The following is a 15,691-nucleotide window of genomic DNA, read 5'->3' on the forward strand; positions in this document are numbered from 1 at the left end:
GCCCTTCATTGAAACGACACCCCGTAATTACTAATGTATTCATACAAATCGATATTTTTATATCAATCTCAATGTAAATTAAAATAGCAACTAAACATATTACACTGATCGGATATTCTCTGTTATTTTGAGATTATGTTTATGGAAAAAATTGCACAGTTATTCGGCAGATTCGTTAGATGGATATAAATTTTAGTCGTGAAATGTGTTAGATTTTACGGAATTCACTATTATACGAAATAGGAAAATTTATAGTCATATTTTTATCATCATCTTTGTTATAAATGATAATCATTACTATTATTATCATGATTTTGTTGTTATTATTATCGCTTTCATTATTGTTATTACTGGAAACAATGATATCATTATTTATTTATCTATCACCATCATATCACCGTTATTACGAGCACTATCATTATTATGTATAATTTTACCATTGATGAGAGAGTTATTTATATCTTATAATTTTACCATTGGTTTTCTGAATGTATATATATTGCTTCATTATTTCATTTCAAATAAAAATTATTTTTTCTTTGTTTCATCAAAAAGTATATGCATTACATGGATTCCTATTGTATTTTTGTTTCTAATTATCGATGTAACAATCATACCAGTCAGGAGCGTTGCTCCCCTAGTTGCCCCCAGAACTTTGGAAAACTGAAGAAAAAAAGTATGTCAAAAATTCTTGCCCGCTTTTGCCCCCAAATTTCCTTTTACTCCTACTTGCCCCCCCCCCCCCCCGTTTTAAACATCCTGGTGCTGCCACTGTCCCTGATCCACAGAAATATCAATAAGCGAGTATAGTCCTTCATTCTTTCTATATTTGTCATGTTTGTTGTCCTTCGACCCAATGCGTGACTGATAATGCTATTTAAATGTAAATTCCATCCTTTTCATTAGAACAAAAAAAACAGTGGTAAAAAAGCATGGTACACCGAATCAGTGGCGTACAGATGGGGGGGGGGGGGCGCTTGCCCCCAATTTTTCACAACCAAGAAAAAAAAGGAAAGAGAAAAGGCTAAAATGCGATATTATTTTCTGAATACTGTGTTCATATCTATCACAAAAAATGGGTATTTGTGATGAAAATGACGATTTTTTTCACGCTCACAACTTTGTTATACATTTTGACCGATACACTTTATTTTTCTAAATTTATTTATACGCCATATCCAGCCCCCTCAGAATTGTTTGCTCGTTACGCCATTGCACAGAATAACCGACTGTTTCCTGTTAAGAGGATATAGAGTACAAATATTAGTTTGTTGGCCTATATCATGTGAGATGAGTTCTTGTGTAGGGAAATATGCATTAAAGGGTTCAGAGGGGAATATGTCAGACGTGAAATGCCAACCGAAAAACGTCAAGGGTTATAATGAATTCCACTTTGAGATTATATCAACATTGTCCGTGTCTTCGTTTCTTATGAGTGTAGGCAATTCGTAATGGATTGTTCTCTCTCACTGTGCCGACATGTTTATTAGTCATGTCAGTAATGTGAAATAAAAATGATTTATATCTGTTAAAAATCCAGGGAAATTTTACAAAAAGATTTATTGATTTTTCTCTAGAAGGGGATTCATTCTCAACACTCTTCTAAACAAAGGGTGGCGCTACAGGTGGGGGCAAGGGTGACCACCCCCTATGATTTCAATATTGTTAAAGAGAGAGAAGGAAAGGAGCGGACAGAGAATGAGAAACCGCCCCCATAGGCCTATTTTTCTCTACCCAATGTGTACCCACACCTTTGAGGCTATTTTGTACACCTTTATTGTTTTCTTGTTTTGTTTAATATGTTTTGTTTTTGTTATTATTATTGCCCTTTTCTGTCACAATAACTCTGATCTGTCATAATAAGTTGTGAATATTGTGATTTCACCTTGGATATGACTTTTTGTTTCAATAAACCATACAAATATATCATATAAACAAAACTCCTACACCTTGCTTGGTGGACATCAATAAATAATGTTTGATTAGTTGTTAATCATTATTTAATAGGATTGTTATACAAATAAAATACAACACTTGTTTTCATTATTGTGGTAGTTCAAAATTGAACAGGCCTACAAATCATTCCATCAAACTTTTCCTTTTTCTGAACACTTGCAAATCAGGTGAGCCATCCGAAAATGTAAACAATAAGTCACATGATCAAACATCCCTTGGACCGGTGTGAAGAAACTTTCACTGGGGTCAATAAACTTTCATCGTGGAGTTGTTGATGATTTATCGTATGACAATGACATCCCGATGTCGTCTATCAAATACCAGTTATCTTCTAATGGATTGACAGTAGTTCTGAAGTGTGTTTGAACAGTAGGGTTGTGACGAGGGCATCGTCTGCTCAAAATGATAAGAATAATGACAGTAGGTTATCGTATGATCACTTAATCTGACAGGTACATGTAGCCATGGACCTATCACAAGTAGGTCCATGATGTATCTGAGATGTTTAGCATTGACTTTACTATGTCAATGCATGGTTTCACCATCTATCCAAATGCTCTTTTATCATATAAAGCTTCCATGACCTGTGATAGTGAAATGTAGGCTAACGGAAAAAATGACCTCAAAACAATGATTGTTTTATTGTTCATGCCATATCCACTGTATACGAACTCGGGGGGGGGGGTTCACGACCAAGAATAAAAAGAAAAGGAAGGAGAGAGGGGTGAAATACTGAATGATATTATTTTCTGGACATTATTTCAAAATCTATCACAAAATTTGATTTTTGTAATAAAAATGTTGAAATTTTTAGCTTGCTCACTTCACTCGCTTGCAACTTCTTATAAATTTTACGCGATGTGACATATCTAGCCCCCTCAAAATTTTGGGCTTCCTACGTCTTTGGGGATCGATAACCCTATTGGTAATAACTTTCAACCCCATGTACCCAACAATATCCTTAAACCCCCCCCCCCGATATTTTATGTGTTTTGAGGGATGGATGGCGAAAGGGGCATGTGCCATTGTCATCGGGTGTGCCGAAGAGAAAGGGAGGGGTCCCCGGGGTGGGGGTACATAACTCACCTCAGTGAGACGGATCCAGTGTTGACTAGTGAGGTCCAGTGGTGTACACAAAAATTATGTCGAGCAAAGGTCACCATCGTAGAAGCAATTATTGCCACAAAAAAAAAAAACGGGTCGGTGGCAAGTCCCACCCCTGGTATCTACCATGATTGTGAAATGTAAAATTATTTGTGTACAAAATTGGAAGAAATTTAAACCATCTCCTTTAAATCTACAAACTATCAAGAGTAATGTTGAAGAAAATTGCTTGTTATCTTTGTTTGTTTGATTGATTGGGCCCTCCGCAGAATTGGAAAAAAAATCGACCTATATATATGCCCATTTTACGAAAGGCCCTAACCTTGTCCTGCTTATCTCGACCAGTTTATCAGATGGCATTCATTCCATTTCTATTTTCAGAGTGTTCTTTTAATTGTCATCGACACATCGGCGTAGATTACATTGGGGTATAAGGGGGGCAGAAGGGGGCACATATCATGTCCCCTTATTTTGGTCCAACGTACGTTAATTCATTAGCATCATGCATGCTAAGAGATGTGTCAACCCATGGACATGTTGGCATACATTGCTGGAGTTTGATTATTATTTATTATCATTAGTATTATTTCACTTTGGGGGGTATTTTTTTTAGGGGAATGGAAAAATAGATTTACCCCCCCCCCCCTCGCCCTCACCAATAATCCTCCCGGACCAACCAATTTCCATAGACGTGATAATTGCTCTAAACTCGAAAACTCAGCCACTTAGCAACAATTTCATGTTTGCTTTTTTCATTGTTGAACCGAAACTGGTTAGAGTTCATCTTCGAAGGTCACACTGTATTCTATCGATAGCTGAGCAGAGAGCTGAGCCAGTTCGCATTCATCAGAGGCAGTCCATTGTCCTGTCTTTGCTTCACTGCTTCTACACGCAACTCATCAGCGCTGCGGGAGAACGGCTATTGGTAAGTTCACCTCTTATGACGTCGGGTTTTTGTGTGTTTCTTTTAATTCGGTTTCTATATGCGAGAGTTGTTCAGTGTTTATGGCGGAGTGAAGCACTAAAAATGGCGTCACCGTAAATATTGTGAAGATGATTACCATTTCAGTTATTTTTTCAACGTTTAACATTTTGATCAGCGATCATTAAGGTAATGACTGTAATCATATTCTCATGATTATTGGCCAGTACGTAAACTCCTACGTGTATTGGTTTTTAGTGTGAATATTATTAATATATAATTATCCCGGATATGTTACTGTGATATATGTATAGGATGGTATGAATAACGATGTAAATATGTTTAACGTGAATTGGCATGCATTTTGATGACTTGGCATATGATATGCAGCAATGCAGTTTGTGTTTCGTTTTATTTTTTGCAACTCTCAAAACTTCCTGTGCCTATACACTTAAATAAAGATTTGATAGAAGGGGGGGGGGGGTAAGTTCAATGAATATTTATAACGAAATTATTTTCACAAAATAAACCATCATGCAGTCACGGATAAGATAAGGTGTCATATTTACGCACAAAGAATAGAAAAAAAATATTACAGATAAGACTTTAGATCGTCCCGAGATCAAATTCAAATGACCGACGCCGACAGTGTATGTCAACATTATGGTTCAATGTTCTTGTAATAAAATTGATAAAAAGATAGAAATTATATCTTATCATCTGTTTTGACACATAGATATAGTCGCTGACTTTAAATTCATATGGCAGCTGAATGAGACACCGAAACGTTTATTCAGACCTTCATAGTGCCATTGGAGATGTTATTATTATTATTATCATTATTATTATTATCAATATCATAATTACTGTTACTATTATTATTATATTATTATCATCATCATTATTTGAAAATTATTGTTGTCATTATTATTATTAGCATTATTAATAACGTTTTATGACTCATGTTTTTCTTGTATACATTCAATTCAATTCAATTCTTTTATTTCATTTCCATTCAAAACATAATACAAAGTAATATAAAACAATACAAATCAAATACAATTTTACAGAAGGGCATTCTTACTTCGTAAAAAAAACAGTATAATATAGAGCATAAATGGATATGGAAATGAGGGGGATCCACTAAAAAGCAAAGCTTGTAAAATTGTGGATTATTTAAAGACACTATCCAAATGTACATGTAATAAATAATAAGCACAATTTGACTTATTAAGCGCCAATACTCTGCATTAATAAGTAGGCCTAAAGAGAAATGTTTTGAGAAGAGTCTGAAGAGATTCAATTTGGAATTAAAGCTATCCCAAATTGTCCGCTTGGATCTGTTTTATCACGAATAACGATATATGTATACGTATTGAAACAGCATACTTAAATGCATATAATTATGTAATTAATATCTATCAACTACAAGTTTCCGTTTGGCTGACGAAAGCGAATTATGAATTATAGAACTTACTCTTGCCTCTTCGATATTTCTATATTGCGCCAAGTGTAAACGAGTCAACACTATACCTGCATGCCTTTTTGTTAATCCGTTTCAGTTCTCGGTTATGAATTTATGATATTTTGGTTGTCATGGGAACCAGTTGAAACGGAAAAATGCCACCTGCTTCATGAGCTGAGACGAAGCTAAACTAGACCTACGAGATACGAGCATTGATGATCAGAACTAAAATATGCGTCTTTTCTTCCGCATTTCTCTCCTTTAATTCTGCAGCCATGTGTTTTCAAGTAAAATCAAAGCTATGTCTTTTGATAAGCTCTATTTCCATATTACAGAGACGCACTAACGATATATTTCAACCAGTTTATTATTACCTGTTGACAATTCAACTATGAGCCTGCCAACTAGGTTGAAAAGCAATTGATGATATATGTAATTTTGTTTCATTCCTTATTCATAGGTCGACCAGCCTATATATTTGTACAGTGTTGGGCGGGGGACAGGGGGGGGGGGCTACCCATATGATTTTTCAACCGATGAATAAAAAAGGAGATGAAAATGATTTTGAACTGGGAAGGTAATTTCGAAGGTCGGTGGTGACCCTTGACCTCTTCTTGTGCTTGACAGAAATTATTTGGCCCTCCAGTAAAATTTTGTCAGGTAGGGCCCATGCCATAATCGTTTGGTCGCCCCTTACAAAAATGCCTTGACGTCGCCCTAGATCATTTTGTTTCCTTTCCAGATTGCACGTTTAAGATGAGCAACTAGGATTTTCCAAAAGGGGACAAAATTTTTGGAGGATACCTTGTCCGCGAAAAAAATTGACAAGCAAAAAAAAAAGAAAAAGAAAAAAGAAGGTCTTTAAGTTCAAAAGATGGGGCACACGTCTGTTTTCATTGCATTTTTCATTACAAATTATTAATTTTGCTTCTCAAAACTTGTGAGGGGGGCAGGGTACGTCCCCTGCATCAGTTGTGACTCGTCAGGGGGCAGTTTGCCCCCTGCCCCCCCCCTTAGGTACGCTAGTGTAAGCAACTGTCATAGATGTAAATAATGTAAATGTGTTTTTAATATTTTTTTTCATATTTTTGTACCCCCCCTTTATAGATCACAATGGAACGATTAGGGCTATTGGTCATCGTTGTGCTGTCATTGACATGCATTTCAACAGGTAAGAAAAATACGAGAGGTTCCGTTGATTAGAAATTTATAATAAATAGAGGAAATCAGACAATTATTGCATTTATTGCAATGTCATAAAGACGTAATATAAAAACATCCTTGTATTTTAAAAGTATTGCTTAATTTCATAAAACAATTTTGTACCACACACGTGATATACAAATGACTCTATGGTGTGTAAACGATTTTTTTTATAAATCTAATGTGTACCCAACAAATTTGCATGTTCCCCCTAGTAATTCAATATAAGGTACATAATTAACTCAACCTTATTTTTGAGATTATATTATCAAATTGAATCCTTCTCTTTTCAGTGGAAAGCAGTAATATGGACATCGGACATATGATTACGTGGACTGTTCGAAGTGTAGGGTGGATCGTCGGTGCTCGAAAGTTCCAAAATTATGGATGTTACTGCAATGAAAAGTTTCCTATTGGAGGAATGGAGCCCCTAGACAAGATTGATGAGTAGGTATATGGGTAATGGATGATCTCATCATCATCATCACCACCGGGCATCACCATCATCATCATCATCATCATCATCAACATTATCATTATCATCATCATTATCGTCATCATCTTCGTCATCATCATCATCATCATCATCACCATCATCATCATCAACATCATCATCATCATTATCATCATCATCATCATCAACAACATCAACATCATCATCATCGTTATTCTTATCCTCCTCATCATCATAATCACCACCAACGTCATGATGATGATGATGATATGGTGACGAAAATTGTGAAAGGGATGTTTGAGGTACTAAAATAAGCAATGATGACGGCGTGAAAATGTTCTTTAGAATATATATATATATATATATATATATATATATATATATATATATATATATATATATAAGCATCTTGTTTTTCCACGTATTGGCAATAAAAAGACATCAGGAATGCGAAACAAATTCACGAGTAATGCAGTTTTTGTAATGCCAACAATTAAGTTCTTTTATTCAATAAATAAAAGAACTTAATTGTTGGCATTACAAAAACTGCATTACTCGTGAATTTGTTTCGCATTCCTGATATATATATATATATATATATATATATATATATATATATATATATATATATAGAGGAAAAAATGACTACGAAGTGGTCGTTGCTCCTTGCTTCTCCATTTAATCAAGCTTTCGATAAATGCATGATCTTCCTCAGGACTATAAATATATAAACAAAGTATAAATACAATACAATAATATAATAATACAATATGATGGCCTCTAAAATAATCTAAACATATTGAGAAAGGCTATATCTTCGTGAAATTAAAACAGTTCAATCACGTACGTGACGGAGTCTTTGATGTCGAGATTTAAACCAACCCCTGATTGAATCTCAAATGAAAAGTCAAAGTCCAATCCATTGTTCTTAACTTAAACTAACTGATTAGTAAATAGGTTAAAGGGCAGTATTTAACCAGGAATTTATTCAGTGCCTGAGTGGTATGTGTCGAGATGGACTGAGCTCTAGAAGAATGTGCAGAAATTGTCGCATGAGCGGGTGGGAAGGATTGGGGGGGGGGGGGCGGGTACTTCCCCACCCCGCAAGAGCGCAGAAGCTTTGACGCTTTACGAAAATTTGAAAGATTTTGTTCATATATATAATTCATTTATCTATTCATCTAACTAGTTTTTTAATACTATTTTATTTATGATTTTTCATGATATGTTTGAATTTGATTGTTTTTCATATATATATTTTGTGAATAAAGATCACTGATGAGGTAAAATGAATCAGGGAAATGTTTAGAAAATATTTATTTATTATCATTATTATCATATTTTTTTGAGGGGGGACTATCCATCCTCCCCACCACCCTACAATCATGATTAATTATCATTTAAAATACAGAAGGACAATGATACTACTTACGTTGAGTGTGATTAAGTATGGAGATATCTATAACAAACATGACTGATGACTACATACAGTTGAAGGCCGTGCTATACCCGAAGAAAGGACGATTTTAGCAAACCGTATTGGAACATAATTAGGGCAGGGGCGTATCTAGAGATAGGGCGGCAAGGGGCACTTTTGTTCAAAGATCATAAAACGACGATTTTTTTTAAAGCAAAAGTAAGGTAATGAGTACTTTGAAACTATAATGAGGATTAATAACGATAATGATGATAAACACATGGCTACCCCTGAATCTAAATTATGTTATGGTAGGGGAAAGAAACGGCATATTTTTTGTTCTTGTGATAGGCGCTGGTATTTTTTATTCAATATTTATGAATACCCTCCGATCCATGGACTTGATAGAGTACATCGAAAGCAATCACCATGCATTCCATATGGTAGGTGATGCATGTAATGTCTAAAAACCATCGGCTTTTTAAATATTGAGAAACAAAATACCTTCTCTAGATTAAATGACGTACCTGCTTGGCTCGGAAAATGTAGAAAGTTTAAATTTGATATGCAACTTGACGCTCGCGCCATACAGGGGTGTGTAAATCCTGTTTTCAGGTGATCAATAATAATACGCTTGCATTGATGACCATCGGGGCTTCTTTCGAATAACGAGGGGGGGGGGGTGCTTTAGGCTGCCCCCCCCCCCTGGTGGGACTGTACCCGTGTATGATACTTGTACGTGGTTTAAGACCACTTATACTGTAAAAACACTGTTACAAAGCACGTACAAGCCCGTCACTCTGTTTAACTCAACTGCTGTTTAAACCTTTTTAAACAAGTGTTTATATTTTTTAAATAAGTTGTTCAAAAAGGTTAAACAATTACAAAAAAGTTTATTGTTAGAGTGACATCAGGCTCAAAACAACATGCTATTTTTCTTTTTACTGTGTAGTCCATTATGGTTAAATGAACTGCTTATGAACCAAATTTTCATTTGACAAAGTGAATAATCATAGACGAAGTTGAAATAAGACCAACTTATTACACAGATAATGAGAAATACGATTATATTTAACCAATAAAAGTGCAGACCAACGAGGTAATTGTCGTTTTACCAATGGAAGCTGAATGGAGATCTCGCCAATTACCTGTTTTATATGTTGTCTGCGCGTCATACTGTTTTTTTTCTTGATGATTATTGATTTGAATTGCTATTCTTTATCCTGGCCTCGCCTATTAAATTGATAAATGCCATATGTGGGGATTTTCAACAGGATACAAAATTGTATATAATTGTATAGTTGTTGCACTCAATAACATATTGTATGTACTTGATAATGTTTCACCTAAAGTGTTATTTCCTTATTTAGATTGCCATTATATTTCTAAGGTTTATTTCAAACATTTCCTCGTCTGTTAAATGGAATTCCAACATGATACAATTATGATATTCCTTGATAGCTGTTGCACTCAGTGATAATGCATTACGTTTCACCTAAAGTTTGTTCTTCTTCTTGAATTTTAAAATTGCTATTCTTTACGTTTATTCTAAATTTATTCAGTGTATCCCATCCTGACAGACACTCGTGTTAGTTGCCATACTGAATGGAAATTCACGACAGAACTACTAAATAGTGATATTACTTGATCGCTTTTGGATTCAATAACAGGAAGTCACTTGATTTTTTTTCACCTAAAGTTTGTTGAACTTTCATGCCTCTGGTGATCTTACCCATTCAATACTCACATGAACTCTATTGTATTCAGATTCAGTTTTGTTGCCATGCTAGGTCACTGGCATTCCCATTCAAGTTCACCGAATTCATGCCAACAGTGCACCGAAGCATTGCAATATCTATCATGGCCATATGCAGGAATTTCTTGCTGGGGGGGGGGGGGAGCAGCTAGGAGGTGTTAACTTTTTCGAAAAGAAACTAAAAACCTGTGGAAAATCCTAGGTACGCTACTGGTGTAGAGGGTATATACAATCGTTATTCATTGGATACTGTTTTACACGTAAATCTATTCTGATTGGATGTCCGACCACTCAATCAAAATAAAATACCACTTTCTGTTCTCTCTCTTTTTGAAGCCACTGCTCAAGAATGGAACGGGACGACATTTATTTATTATATTGATGTGATATTTATCCGTATATGGCGCTCGAGGAAATAAAATAACATAAAAAAAAATTATTAATGAATCATGGGATGAAAATGAGTTGCTTTCACTTATTTTGTCAAAGATTTAGACAGTCTTTTGAATGTACTTGAATGTGGGCGCGTCATGGTCTAGTGGTTTTGAATCTCGCCTTTCAAACAGAGGGTCGTGGGTTCGAATCCTAACCATGGCGTGTTTTCCTTCAGCAAGAAATTTATCCGCACTGTGCTGCACTCGACCCAGGTGAGGTGAATGGGTACCCGACATCAGGATTAATTCCTTGCATGCACTGAGCGCCGGTGATGGTGGCTCGAGCTACAGCCGGGGTAATATTAGTAGCGCTTTGTATCCTCATGCAAAAGGCGCTTTATAAATACAGCTATTATTATCATTACTTCTCGATTGCTTCTCTCTTGTAGGTGTTGTATGAGGCACAACCAGTGTTATGAGAATCTGGTAAGGGATAATCACTGCCCACGTAACAAGCTTCATCAGAGTTACGGGTATGAGAAGGTCACAGAAAATGGAGTTAAACTCATCAAGTGCAGTAAGTATGACTCTTATTTCTTTTTCAAAAATTCTGTTTTTGTCTCACCTGCGAAGCAAAGTGAGACTATAGGCGCCGCTTTTCCGACGGCGGCGGCGGCGTCAACATCAAATCTTAACCTGAGGTTAAGTTTTTGAAATGACGTCATAACTTAGAAAGTATATGGACCGAGTTAGAACTAGAATTGGGTGTATCTGTTGAATTACCATCATAACTTTGAAAGTTTATGGATCTGATTCATGAAACTTGTACATAAGAGTAATCAAGTATCACTGAACATCCTGTGCGAGTTTCAGGTCACATGATCAAGGTCAAAGGTCATGTAAGGTCAATGAACTTTGGCCATGTTGGGGTTTTTTGTCGAATAACCATCATATCTCTGTAAGTTTATTGGTCTAGTTCATAAAAAGTGGTCTAGTTCATTAAACTTGGACATAAGAGTAACCATGTATCACTGAACATCTTGTGCGAGTTAGAGTAGTATTCAAAATCAGCACTGCTGCTATATTGAACCGCGTGATGCAGGTGAGACGGCCAGAGGCATTCCACTTGTTATTATAAAAAAAATCAATTGCAAAATTTACAAAGGATTAATGAATGATTGCAAATCACACGAACATGTGGAGCGTTGTGGCCCAGTGGATTAGTCTTCGGACTTTGAAACAGAGGGTCGTGGGTTCGAATCCCAGCCATGGCGTAATTTCCTTCAGCAAGAAACTGATCCACGATGTGCTGCACTCGACCCAGGTGAGGTAAATGGGTACCGGTAGGAAGTAATTCCTTAAGAAGCTGTGTGCGCTATGAACGCCTAGCTTAGCCGGGTAATATAGGAGCGCCTTGGGCACCTAACAAGGTGGAAATGTGCGCAATATAAATCCTATATTATTATTAACTCAAGATGGTTGCACAAGAAGCAGTAACAGGGAAAAGGGAAGTGGCAAAATGATAAATTAATAAGTTTTACAGAAACAAAAATACTTTTTGGTATTAAGATATTTTATTATTTATTTATTAACTTATTATTTTTCTTGGGGGGGGGGAGACCTCAATCAAATATCTACAATATACAAAAAATGCATCCAGGTATGTGTATATGCTTGGCCAAGGAATAACTAAGCCCTGTTTCTTTAACATATGATGATTGCATTTCCATAATTTCATTAAACAAGTGCATTTTCACGGATTGGCTAATGATCGTTCTGTAAATCTGAGCAAGATTGACATCATTTACACTTTAGGGGGATACATTAAAATAGAATTTGAGGATTACATAATATTATTTCGTTCAATGTCAAATGAGTGCATTTGCTTAAAATAAAAAAAACTTTCCTTTTCTGCGATGTGTGATTGTAGGTTTTTAAAACTTTTAGTCTTTGTATTCATTCATTGTGTTCTACAAGTGAGCTCATCAGAAAAGGGTTATGGATATACAGATCAATATTATGATTCTATATTTGAACCCCATTCCCCACTCATTCCTCATCACTCCCATCCAGTTTGCCTGTCTGGGTGCTATAGGTCTCCCGTCTCATGAACGGGAGGTTGTGGGATCGATGCCCTCCCGAGTTATCCAAACAAGACAGTGTAAAAATGCGACTTTTCAATTAATAGCTGTAGGCACTCAACATAAAGATAACGGTTATTATATCGGCATCCGTGGGTCCTATACTAAGAAACCAGACCATGCCAAGACCATGTTACTTCTCTAATTATTGTATCAGTTTATGTCTTTTATTAGGAAGTCATTTTTTTGTATTACACCTTTTTTAATTAGTCTTGTTTTTCCTTACAGCATCGCACTCGGATGATTGCAAGTACAGACTGTGCAAATGCGACGCCGAAGTAGCCCATTGTTTTGGTATTAATGAATATCACAAGGAGCATAAGGATGTGAGTAAATCATCCTGCGTGACTACAGGAAAGTAAAAACACTCACCGATGCCTCGAAATGACTACTATTTAAAAAAAATCACCCATTTTTAGAGATGATTAATAATCATTTTATACGATAGAGCCTTGAATAGAGCCTCAATTAGACAATGTCGATTTTTTTTCTAGTCAAATTGATATTTATGATTAGTACAGAAAACGGTGGCTTCGTGCGGAGTACGAAGTAACTATGGGCCTTTTCACACGTGAATCTTGAATCATCAGACATTGTACTGATGATTGCAATTCGTCTTTATATAGAATCATTCGTACCGTAACTGGAATTCACCTCCGGTGTAGAATTTGAACTTGTGATTCTAGTTCGGTTTCAAACGTGCTAAAAATCCGTCATTAGCCTTTTCACTGGTATCATCTTTCAAATTACGATTTTTTTTTACCGTGTGAAAGGGCGGTATGATACTTTTCTTTTACTGAATTACATTCTAACTATGCAACTAGCTTTACATTAATAGGGTCATGAGTAATCTGTGTAGCCTTTATCACAATGTGACTTTAGCCGCTATATCACTTACATCCAATCTGTGTGCTTTATATTTATATGAATCAATATATATTATTAGATTTTCGACAATCAAGAGAAACTGAGAAACTCCTATTTTTCGAATCTTTTCGAGAATGTCTCATCATTTTATCTTGATCAGGGGTTTCTGTTAATAGAAAGAGAAACTTGGAAAAAAAACTGCGATTCCAGTTGAATATAAAGCTCATGTAACTCCCACCAAAAGGTTTTGATTATTCATGAAAATAGTATTGGATGAGTGATACCATCATAATTGTATATAAACTTGTGTGAATATAGCCCTGTGCACTGTAAAAACTGTGGTGTTAAAACTGACACCAATTGGTGTTAATAGAGGACCACACCCTGAGGTGTTGAAATAACACCCTAGAGATTGAACATAACACCAAAGAGTGTAAATGTAACAACCATAGGTGTTGTAATAACACTTATAGGTGTAAAACTAACACCACCAATTTAACACCGGTGTAAAATAACTGGTGTGGTCCTCTATGTACACCGGTTAACACCACAGTTTTTGCTGTGTGGGCACTGTTACAACAACCATTATAATGAAGTGTGGATGTAAGGATAAAACATGTAATACACAGTTAAAAAATTGCACGTTGTTTTAGCCTGTCACTCTAACAACAGATTGTTTAAACTGTTTTGTTTAAACTTTTTAAACAACTCGTTTAAAAAGTTTAAACAGTTGTTTAAAAAGTCTAAACATTTGTTCAAAAAGTTTAAACAGTAGTTGTTAGAGGGACGGGCTTAAACAACGTGCTTAAAATCTTAAACGGTGTTTTTACAGTGTGAAAGACTTCCGGAAAGTATTGAAACAGGTGTATTTTAAATGTACAGTTATATGAATGCATAATGACGGGTTTAGATGAAATAGAAAGAATTTAAGAAAGCAGTGAAAAATGGCAGTATGATATCGAAATGAGAAAGTTATAAATCAAAGAGAATAAACAGGATTTTGTTAGAAAAAACAACAGAATGCATCACACTATATGAAATAAAGTATGTTCATGGTAATAATCATTAGGCCTTAATGTTCGTAGACAGTTATGCCAAAATAATATTTTTTTGATATCATATTGTCATATTTTGAAATACTTTTAATTAAATAATTATTTTGTAAATTAGAAGTTGTAATTGAATAATGCGAGTCATTGAATACTTTATTTTTCCTATCGCGTGATAGAGCGAAATTTATTTATTTACCTAGTGAGAATGCAGAAAGAGGGAGAGAAAGCCGAGAAGAGAAATATATATATATAGAGAGAGAGAGAGGGAGAGAGAGAGAGAGAGAGAGAGAGGGGGGGGGGTGCGTGGGCGGGAGAGCGGATTGAAGAAAGAAAATACAGTGGAATCGGAAAGGAGAAGAGTTTCTGTTTCTGTTTGTGGGAACTCCAGTAGGAACTCGGCAGGACAGCATTTTGCTGGTAAACGCCAAGCTGGTATATAACCAATTACCTATGAAACATTTTACGTCTAGGTAAATCAGTCATAATGGCTGACGTTATAGACGACAGATATCACTCTCGGGCCTTTTTATTAAAGTGGAGACAATGGCAGAGTTGGGATTCGAACTCACAACCTTGCGATTATGAGTCCAATGCTCTAATCACTGGACCACACGACCCTGGAAGAGAAGAGAGGAAAACATGAACATGGATAAGGAAATTAGAAACAAGAAGCTTTACAGAGAAACATGACGAAAAGGAAGAGAGGCGGCCAGTGAGAGAAGAAAGAAGAGGGAAAGGGAGGGAGAGGTGGAGAGAGATAGGAGGGTAGGGGGGGGGGTTAGGGAGTGGGTGTACATGGTAGCTTATACGTTGGTAGAGGGATCATCGCAGGAGGTAATACGAAGGCTACATCGTAATTAATGAATCATAATTTCATCGTTAATCGGGAAGAGGGGTAAAGAGGAAATTAGAGGACCCGAAAAGGGGTAGTTCTTTTCAGAGAATCCTGATAAGTAAGGAAGACATCCATATTGAACTCT

The 15,691-nt window shown here is 35.9% G+C and overlaps 1 protein-coding gene across 2 annotated transcripts; it reads left to right on the top strand.

Annotated features, from left to right (window-relative positions):
• The first annotated feature begins 3,784 nt into the window (after window positions 1-3,784).
• LOC121423966 (phospholipase A2-like) lies at window positions 3,785-14,657 on the top strand. 2 transcript variants are annotated; one of them, XM_041619520.1, is made up of 5 exons: window positions 3,785-3,985; window positions 6,555-6,618; window positions 6,944-7,097; window positions 11,101-11,228; window positions 13,021-14,657. In XM_041619520.1, exons 1-5 carry the CDS (start codon window positions 3,800-3,802, stop codon window positions 13,152-13,154), a joined length of 666 nt encoding a protein of 221 aa, XP_041475454.1. In that variant the 5' UTR covers window positions 3,785-3,799; the 3' UTR covers window positions 13,155-14,657. The 2 variants fall into 2 exon arrangements, with proteins under 2 accessions (XP_041475454.1, XP_041475455.1); XM_041619521.1 differs by lacking the exon at window positions 3,785-3,985 and adding an exon at window positions 4,032-4,171.
• The last annotated feature ends 1,034 nt before the right edge of the window (window positions 14,658-15,691 follow it).

This window comes from Lytechinus variegatus, chromosome 11 (assembly GCF_018143015.1).
Source record: "Lytechinus variegatus isolate NC3 chromosome 11, Lvar_3.0, whole genome shotgun sequence".
Lineage (NCBI taxonomy): Eukaryota > Metazoa > Echinodermata > Echinoidea > Temnopleuroida > Toxopneustidae > Lytechinus > Lytechinus variegatus.